Source organism: Macaca thibetana, chromosome 15 (assembly GCF_024542745.1).
Source record: "Macaca thibetana thibetana isolate TM-01 chromosome 15, ASM2454274v1, whole genome shotgun sequence".
Taxonomy (NCBI): domain Eukaryota; kingdom Metazoa; phylum Chordata; class Mammalia; order Primates; family Cercopithecidae; genus Macaca; species Macaca thibetana.
The window spans coordinates 26,452,142-26,461,935 of record NC_065592.1 but is presented as its reverse complement, the minus strand read 5'-3'; the positions used below and the strand labels follow the sequence as shown (position 1 = coordinate 26,461,935).

The 9,794-nt window shown below is 51.3% G+C and overlaps 2 protein-coding genes across 3 annotated transcripts in view; both read right to left on the bottom strand.

Moving 5' to 3' along the window:
- The window catches only part of CDC26 (cell division cycle 26), a 258,302-nt gene that overhangs the window by 128,677 nt on the left and 119,831 nt on the right, over nucleotides 1–9,794 (bottom strand). The window lies entirely within an intron of this gene.
- On the bottom strand, nucleotides 337–4,390 carry HDHD3 (haloacid dehalogenase like hydrolase domain containing 3). 2 transcript variants are annotated; one of them, XM_050761037.1, is made up of 3 exons: nucleotides 4,087–4,390; nucleotides 2,382–2,455; nucleotides 337–1,440 (listed from the first exon to the last, which is right to left on the bottom strand). In XM_050761037.1, the coding sequence occupies exon 3, from the start codon at nucleotides 1,263–1,265 to the stop codon at nucleotides 510–512; it is 756 nt and encodes a 251-aa protein (XP_050616994.1). In that variant the 5' UTR covers nucleotides 1,266–1,440; nucleotides 2,382–2,455; nucleotides 4,087–4,390; the 3' UTR covers nucleotides 337–509. The 2 variants fall into 2 exon arrangements, with proteins under 2 accessions (XP_050616994.1, XP_050616993.1); XM_050761036.1 differs by lacking the exon at nucleotides 2,382–2,455.

Sequence of the window (9,794 nt, the reverse complement as noted above, 5' to 3'; positions counted from 1 at the left end):
TGGTACTAATGGACAGTGTCCCTACAGGACGGCTTAGCATCCTGCTTTTCAAACTAAGCGCTGACCCCAGGCTTCCAGAGGGAGGGTGTTTCAGAAGCTGAAAGAGAGACCTTAGGACCTCTGCTTCAACTCCAGCAGTTTTTCAGTTTGTTTTTAGTTTTGCATAATGGGGTTTCAGACCTCCCATGACAAAAGGCCCCTGCTGCTAAAACCAAGTTTGAAAGTGCCTGGTTTTGAAGCTAGTTGGGCCTTCTGTGAATCCTGTTGGATGTGAAGAGGCCTCCTAGTGGAAAAGGGTGCGAATGAGAATGAGGGAAGGCAGAGGCTAGGAGCTGGTTAGTGGGGCAAGGCTGAGAGCTCAGCACTCACTGCTTTATTATCAGAATAGGTGACAAAGGCTGCAGGCAGAGGGGGAAAGTCCAGAGCTGTGGAGAAAGAGGCTCCCTGTCTCCAAGGTTTGTTTAGGGTTTTCTCCACGGCCTAGGGCCCAGCCACTTCCCTCACCGGCCTCAAAGCCCTGGGGTGGAGCCCCCTAGGCAGTCAAGGGCAGGCAGGAGATGGGCCAGAGAGGGGAGGATGTGTTCTTTAGGTACAGAATCCCTGACTACAGGGTCCAGTGCCTGTGGGTCAACCACCAGGAAGCTGTGCATGCCCACAGCCCGAGGCCCCTGGTAATCGCAGAGGTAATTATCCCCAATATGGGCTGTCACTACCGGTTCCGTATGAGCAAGCCGCAAGGCCTCCTGGAAAATGCGGGGGTCTGGCTTGGGCCAGCCAGCAGCCTCAGAGGTCAGCACAAACTCGAAGTGTTCACGCAGGCCAAGGCCCCCCAGGATGCCCTCTAGCCGTCGGTCAAAGTTGGAGATCACTGCCAACCTCAGACCCCGTGTGCGGCACTCCCTCAGGGTGTCCTCAGCCCCATCCAACACCTGCCAGGTGCAGGGGCGGCTGAAGTCCTCATACAGCTGTTCAGCGATGGGGGCTACAGCCTGAGCATCCTGGACACCTGCCAGGTGGAAGGTCTGCAGGACCACGTCCAGCCACCACTGGCGGGAGGTGAGGCCATGGCTCAGGCCGTAGTTGGGGAAGCTGTGGCTCTGGACCCTGTACGCCTGTCTGAAGCCTTGTTCCAGGGCTGAGGGCTCCACCTCCAGCCCATGGGCCCGGGCCTTGGTGGCATACTCCTCCCCTAAGGGGTGGCGGAGCTTGAGCAGCGTGTCCTTCACATCCCATGTCAGCAGTCGTATCTGCAGCCGGTGTGCCATGGAGGAGGCCAAGTCCACCCCAGTTCTGCCTCAGGTCCCACAGTGGGTCCCAGGGGACGCTGAGCTGGATAAGACCACCTCTGCACAACCTAACAATCACCTCTTTCCAGGCCTTGTGGGTCAGATTTGCTGGCTAACATGAAGCACTTGGGAAATGTCTTCACAGCACAAGATCCTAGAATGAAAAACAGCAGGTAAGGTGAAAGCTCAGGCCCTGACATCAGACAGACTGGGTTCAAATTCTGGTGCTGCCAATGGTGTGACCCTAGGAAAGTCACTCTGAATCCACAACACATTTCTGAGCACCTTTTTGAGCTAGCTGCTAGCATATGGGACAGATTTCCAGCCCTTATGGCATTTACAGGCACTGAAGAACAGGGATACGGATATTAGGCAAAGAACTACACAAATACTTAAATACAATGAAGTCAATAGATACCATAAGGATATAAATCCAGGGAATGCATCTAGTCTGTGTAGTTAGGGAATGTCATAAGCAAGTGAAGTTTCTTTTTTTTTATTTTTAATTTCTTTTTTGAGACATGGTCTCTCTGTCTCCCAGGCTGGAGTGCACGGCTCATTGCAGCCTTGATCTCCCAGGCTCAGTCAGTCCTCCTGCTTCAGCCCCCCTCGTAGCTGGGAGCCACCATTCCCAGCTAACTTTTGAATTTTTTGTAGAGACGGGGCAGTGGGGTGGGGTGGGGTGGTGGGGGTCTCACTATGTTGCCCAGGCTGCTCTCCAACCCCTGGACTCAAGTGATCCCCCAGCCTTGGCCACCCAAAGTACTGGGATTACAGGCGTGAGCCACCATTCCCGGCCCTGCAAGTCGAGTTTCAATGGAGATCAGAAGAATGAATGTGCAAGAAGCAGAGGTAGGTGAGTGCTCCCATCAGTGGAAATAGCAAGTGCAAAGGCCCTGAGGCAGGGCAAGGAGTCTGGTGCTTTGGGTTGACAGAGGTCAGCTCAGGCAGGACCTTGTAGGTCAGGACACAATGATTATGATTGCTATTATCATTATTAGGGATGTCAAAGACAGAAAGGGACTTGCAGAGCATCTGAACAATATCCTGGCTGCTGGGCAGAGTAGACTGAGCCTGAAAGGGGCAGGTACTTACCTAAGGTCACAGTGGGTCAGTGGCACAGCCAGGACCAGAACCCAAACTTCCAGACTCTCTGACCAGTTCTTCCACTGTACCATGAAATATATTTGGATTTTTAAAATCCAGCACAGGAGAAAAGACAGGACAGAGCAGGCTGTCTGTCTCTAGCCCTCTCTGAACCCCAACTTTTCGATCTTTACTGGAGGTAATAACACTGGCCTAGGAGGAGAGCCGATGAGAGAACTGTCTCAAGGCACAAGAAACAAATGACTCAGCCTGCTATCCAGAGGCTGGTGCAGCTTCTTTCCCCAGACAGAGCTGATCCCAGACAAGGCCTGTTTGATCCCAGACAAACCCTTGAAACCTGAGGGGCCAGAGTTCAAAGTACAGCCAAGTTGATACTTAGGGAGGGGCATCGCCGGTGAATCTGGGGAAGCCTTGGAGGAAGCTTGTCTAGGAAATGAATTAAGGAGACTCATCCAAAGACCCTCTCATTTTGCAGGTGTGTAGACAGAGACCCAGTGAGGGGCAGTAATTTACCCCCCAAATCACACAGGGAGTCACGCTGGCACAGCTAAGACTAGAGCAGAGGGTTCTGGCTCCTGACCCATGGCTTTTTTTTTTTTTTTTTTGAGACGGAGTTTCGCTCTTGTGACCCAGGCTGGAGTGCAATGGCACGATCTTGGCTCACTGCAACCTCCACCTCCCAGGTTTAAGCGATTCTCCTGCCTCAGCCTCCCCAATAGCTGGTATTACAGGCATGTGCCACCACACCTGGCTAATTTTTTTTTTTTTTTTTTTGAGACGGAGTCTCGCTCTGTCACCCAGCCTGGAGTGCAGTGGCGCGATCTCGGCTCACGGCAAGCTCCGCCTCCCGGGTTTACGCCACTCTCCTGCCTCAGCTTCCCCAGTAGGTGGGACTACAGGAACCCGCCACCTCACCCGGCTAGTTTTTCGTATTTTTTAGTAGAGACGGGGTTTCACCATGTTAGCCAGGATGATTTCGATCTCCTTTTTTTTTTTTCAATTCTTAGTAGAGACGGGGTTTCTCCATGTTAGTCAGGCTGGTCTCGAACTCCCGACCCCAGGTGATCCGCCCATCTCAGCCTCCCAAAGTGCTGGGATTACAGGCGTGAGTCACCACACCTGGCCGGCTTTTTTTTTTTTCTTTTTTTTCTTTTGAGACAGAGTCTCACTCTGTCACCCAAGTTGGAGTGCAATGGCATGGTCTCTGCTCACCGCAACCTCCGACTCCCAGATTCAAGCGATTCTCCTTTCTCAGTCTCCCGAGTAGCTGGGACTACAGGCGCCCGCCACCACACCTGGCTAATTTTTGTATTTTTAGTAGAGACAGGGTTTCACTATGTTGGCCAGGCAGGTCTCGAACTCCTGACCTCGTGATCCTCCCGCCTCGGCCTCCCAAAGTTCTGGAATTACAGGCGTGAGCCACCGCGTCCGGCCTGGCTTTTTCTATTTCTAAAAGCGCGGGTTTGGGGCTCTGCGCTGCAGGCATGAACTGCTCGCCCTTCTTCCCCACCTCCACGGCTCGGGAAAGGCGAAGTCCAGGAGCCCGAACCTCACGCAGAATCTCTACAGCTGCCGTTAGCAGCGTGAGCTGGCGCGGGGGTCCTAGGGACCTTTGCCGCGGCCGACCCCTTGGGTCCCCTTCTCGCTGTAGCGCATCCACGGCTGGGCGCCGGTTCCCCGGCCCAGGACCTACCTGAGTTGCAAGGAAGCCGGTTGAGAACGCAGCCGCAAGTCCCGCGGGCTCGGGGGAAGGCGCGCAGGCGCCGGGAAGCGGGGCGGGGATCGTGCGGGCCGCCCCTCCCTCCCATCCCGACCCGCCTCTGTCTGTCCTTGCCCGTTTCCCCGCCCTTGTCCCCTCGCTTTCGCCCTCTTCCACCCGCCTCCCTCGTCGCCCTCGCCGTCCCCTCTCCCTCCTTCGTCTCACTGTGTGTCTCTCTGCGTCCGTCATCCGCCTTCACTGCGCGCTTCCGTTACTCTGCACCCGCTCCGCCCTTTATTCCCTCCCCGCTCCCTCTCGGTTCCCCAGCCCGCACACCCTTCCGCGCTCTCCAGCCCCCGTTACCAGCACCTTCTCTGCCCTGTCTGCGCACCCCCTGCCCGCCACACCTTCCCTCCCCACCGCGCTCTTCCCGCTCCCCATCCCCCACCCCGCTCCTTGCCTCCTTTGGATCGGATACCCCCGAGAAGTACCAGGTTGACTGGGAGGAGGGGAGCTGGGACCCAGCCTTGCTTGCTTAGTGTTGTGTGAACCTGGGCAAGGCCCTGCCCCTCTCTGGTCTCAGGGTCCCCAGTTGGTATTGGAGGAAATTGCTTTCAGTTGGAAACTTGTTAAATCCAACTTGGTGAGGTTAAATCCAACTGCAGTAACCTGCTTTTTTATTCTTTCTTTTTCTATTCTTTTTTTTTTTTTTTTTTGAGACGGAGTCTCGCTCTGTCGCCCAGGCTGGAGTGCAGTGGTGCGATCTCAACCCACTGCAACCTCGCCTCCCAGGTTCGTGCGATTCTCCTGCCTCCGTCTCCCGAGTAACTGGGATTACAGGCGCATGCCGCCACACTCAACTAATTTTTGTATTTTTTTTGTAGAGACGGGGCTTCACCATGTTGGCCAGAGTGGTCTCAACTGATTTGCCCGCCTCAGCCTCCCAAAGTGCTGGGATTACAGGCCTGAGCCACTGCACCAGGCCTATTCTTTTTTTTTTTTTCTTTTTTTGAGACAGAGTTTCACTCTTGTTGCCCCAGGCTGGAGTGCAACGGGAGCGATCTCGGCTCACTGCAACCTCCGCCTCCTGGGTTCAAGCAATTCTCCTGCCTCAGCCTCCGGAGTAGCCGGGATTACAGGCCTGTGCCACCACGCCCGACTAATTTTTGTATTTTTAGTAGAGACAGGGTTTCGCCGTGTTGGCCAGGCTGGTCTTGAACTCCAGACCTTAGGTGATCCGCCCATCTCGGCCTCCCAAAGTGCTGGGATTACAGGCGCGAGCCATTGCGCCCGGCCTCTTTTTGTTTTTAAGAACCCTGTGGTAAGAGCCTGGAATCCTAACCACTAGACCACCAGGGAGCTTTTTTATTCTTTTGAAGAATAAAAAAAGACTTTTATTTTTGTTTGCAAAAGTAATGCATGTTGGCCGGGTGCGGTGGCTCACGTTTGTAATCCCAGCACTTTGGGAGGCTGAGGCGGGTGGATCACCTGAGGTCAGGAGTTTGAGACCAGCTGACCAACATGGTGAAACCCCATCTCTACTAAAAATACAAAAATTAGCCAGGCATGGTGGCAGGCACCTGTAATCCCAGCTACTCGGGAAGCTGAGGCGGGAGAATCACTTAAATCTGGGAGGCGGAGGTTACAGTGAGCCAACGTCATAGCACTGTACTCCAGCCTGGGTGACAGAGCAAGACTCTGTCCCAAAAAAAAATAATAATAATGCAAAATACAAATGTGTACAAAGTAAAAAGCCAGCCCCCCACCACCCAACCTCATTCACTGAACACCTAGCATCTGTGGGCTCTGTGTCCCCTGTCCTTCTCTGAGGATTCAGTGGGAAACAAGGTGGTTCCTGCCTGCATGGGACATGGGAGGGGCAGACAACCATCGAGTAGATACATAAAGTGATTTCAGAAAGCGAGAAGTGGAAGCAGTAACACAGAATCATTTTATGAACAGTGACAGGGTATCTCTTTGGACGAGGTGGTCAAGGGAGGAACAAAGATCTGAATGGTGAGAAGGAGGTTGTCAGGTTAAGATCAAGGAACAAGTACTCCAGGTGAGGAACTAGCAAGGAGAAGGGTGTGGAGCTTCAGCCTGCTTACTGAACAAGGGCAGCAGCCTTGGGGCAGGGAGAGAAGAGCTTCGCCACCCCCATCTTTCTTACTCCCCAGGGATTGCTGAGGTGACAGTTTTGGTTATGCTACAACACAGATTTCTAGGAGCACACAAACATGCATCTAATTTTCTTTCTTTCCTCTTTCTCTTCCTCCCTCCCTCTCTTCTTTCTCCCTCCCTCCCTCCCTTCCTTCCTTCCTCCCTCCCTCCCTCCCTTTCTCTCTTTCTCTCTTGCTTTTCTTGCTTTCCTCTCCCTCCCTCTCTGTCTCTTTCTCACTTTCTTCCGTTTTTGAGACGGAGTTTCACTCTTGTTGCCCAGGCTGAAGTGCAATGGCGCCATCGCGGCTCGCTGCAACCTCCAGCTGCCAGGTTCCAGTGATTCTCCTGCCTTAGCCTCCCGAGTAGCTGGGATTACAGGTGCCTGCCACCATGCCCAGATAATTTATGTATTTTAGTAGAGACGGGATTTCATCATGTTGGCCAGGCTGATCTTGAACTCCTGACCTCAGGTGATCCACCTGCCTCGACCTCCCAAAGTGCTGGGATTACAGACACGAGCCACCGCGCCCAGCCCATTTCTTTTTTTTTTTTTTTTTTTTTTTTTTTTTTTGAGACAGAGTCTCACTCTGTCACCCCAGCTGGAGTGCAGTGGTACAATCTAGGGTCACTGCAACCTCTGCCTTTCAGGTTCAAGCGATTCTCCTGCCTCAGCCTCCTGAGTAGCTGGGATTACAGGTGTGCGCCACTGTGCCTAGGTAATTTTTTGTATTTTTAGTAGAGACGAGGTTGCGCCATGTAGCCAGGCTGGTCTAGAACTCCTGACCTCAAGTGATCCACCCGCCTTGGCCTCCCAAAGTGCCAGGATTATAGGCATGAGCTACTGCGCCTGGCCTAATTGTCTTCCTTTCAACTCTTAAAAACAAAAAAACAAAACTTTCTCCTGTGTTCCAAGTTGGTCTGTTCACTGGGTTCAGGCCTGGGAAGAAACACGAAATGCAGAGTCACAGACTTTGGCCCTGCAAGAGAGAGCCCGACTCACTTGGGGACTCACTTGCAAAACTGGTTTTGTGTTACAAGCATGAAGCACAAGTGGGGGTGGGAAGGGCGACTGGGAGACCAGAGGTTCAGCTGCATTTCACAGAATCCAAGAATGTCTGATACTGTCCAATTTTCAAGGTCACTGGAAACCTAACCCCTTAGGTTCTGGTCCCAGCTCTGCCATCTGTCTGTGAGCTCTCCATTCAATTATTTTTCTCTCTGGGCTCAGTCTCCCAATATTCAAAATGTGAATTTTCACAAAGTGAACATACCCATGCAACCAGCACCCAGACCAAGAGAAAGAACAATTTCCAAAAACCCCCCACAGCCTGTCCACTCCCAGTCACTTACCACCCAAAAGGTAACTATCTTGACTTCAAATTGCATCGTTTTACTTGTTTTTGAACTGTATATAAACAGAATAATATAGCATGCACTCTTTTATGCCTTGCTGCTTTCGCTCAAAATCGTATTTGATACATTTATGTTGCTACGTGTAGTTGTGGTTAACTCATTCTCACATGTTTAATATTCCATTATATAAACAGACCACATTTTACTGTTGATGAACATTTGGGTTATCTCCAATTTTGTTTATTACACTTCTTTTTTCTTTTTTTTTGGAGATGAATTCTCACTCTGTCACCCAAGTTGGAGTGCAGCGGCACCATCTCGGCTCACTGCAACCTCCCACCTCCTGGTTTCAAGCAATTCTCCTGCCTCAGTCTCTCAAGTAGCTGGGATTACAGGTGCCTGCCACCATGCCCGGATAATCTGTGTATTTTAGTAGAGATGGTATTTCATCATGTTGGCCAGGCTGGTCTTGAACTCCGGAGCTCAAGTGATCCGTCCACCTCAGCCTCCCAAAGTGCTGGGATTACAGGCGTGAGCCATCATGCCCAGCCTTATTACATATATTATAAAATGCTGCTACGAACACTGTTGAACATGTCTCTTGATGAACATAGGTGCTGTTGGGTAAATACCTAGGTGTGGAATCACAGGGTCATAAGGTATGCAAATGTTCAGCTTTAGTAGAGCCAGACATTTTTTTTGTTTGTTTGTTTGGAGACAGGATCTTCCTTTGTAGCCCAGGCCGGAGTGCAGGCCAAACATGGCTCACTGCAGCCTCCACCTCCTGGACTCAGGCAGTCCTCCTGCCTCAGCCTCCCAAGTAGCTGGGACCACAGATGTGTGTCAACATGCCCCACTGATGTTATTTTTATTTTTATTTATTTTTTTGAGATGGAGTCTTGCTCTGTCGCCCAGGCTGGAGTGCAGTGGCCGGATCTCAGCTCACTGCAAGCTCCGCCTCCCGGGTTCACGCCATTCTCCTGCCTCAGCCTCCCGAGTAGCTGGGACTACAGGCGCCCGCCACCATGCCCGGCTAATTTTTTGTATTTTTAGTAGAGACGGGTTTTCACCGTGTTAGCCAGGATGGTCTCGATCTCCTGACCTCGTGATCTGCCCGTCTCGGCCTCCCAAAGTGCTGGGATTACAGGCTTGAGCCACTGCGCCCGGCCTTATTTTTATTTTTTAGTAGAGACGTGGTCTCACTATGTTGCCCAGGCTGGAGTGCAGTGGCATGATCTCAGCTAACTGCAACCTCCGCCTCCTGGGTTCAAGCAATTCTCCTGTCTCAACTTCCGGAGTAGCTGGGATTACAAGTGCGCACCACCCACCTGGCTATTTTTTGTGTGTGTGCGTTTTTAGTAGAGACAGGGTTTCACCATGTTGGCTAGGCTGGTCTCGAACTCCTGACCTCGTGATCCACCCACCTCGGCCTCCCAAAGTGCTGGGATTACAGGCATGAGCCACCACGCCCAGCCAGTATTAGGCATTTTTGTGGATATATTGTGGTATCTCATTGTGGTTTTAACTTGAATTTCTCCACTAATGAAGATAACACCTTTTCATATAGTTTTCAATTTTTATTTACATAGCAACACATGAATATATCCTTGTTACATATAATACATGAATAGAAATAATACATATAAAGCTCAAGTTCCTCTAAAACAAATCCCTTCACTAGTTTTATTTTTAATTGAAAAAAAAATTTTTGTAGCAATGGGGTCTTGCTTTGTTGCCCAGGCTGGTCTTGAACTCCTGGCCTCAAGCAATCCTGCCACTTCAGCTTCCTGAAGTGCTGGGATTACAGGTGTGAGCCACCATGCCCAGCCCCTTCCCGAATTTTGAGCACTGGGCTTGGAGTTAAGAGACCTGAATTCTAGCCTTGGTCTGCCACTGATGAGCTTGCTGTCTGATTTTGGACAGTCACCTCTCTGGGTCTGTCTCCCCATCTACAAAATCAGAGTGTTTAACCAGATAGTCTCTAAGGATCTTTTTTCTTTAATATTCTGACCACTGTTTCTGTGATCCCAAGAACCTCCATTAGGTAGAAACGGCCATTTGCCCCACTATCCATTCTCTCCATTTTCCTTAGTAACTGAACTCTGGAGTTTTAGTTGAGCATATGCCTGGCCCACTAGACTATTTCCAGCCTCCCGTACAACTGGGCACAACCGTGTGACTAATTTGAG

Coding starts and splice junctions, on each gene's coding strand:
- HDHD3 (XM_050761037.1), bottom strand. CDS start 1,265: ATGGCACACCGGCTGCAGATACGACTGCTGACATGGGATGTGAAGGAC.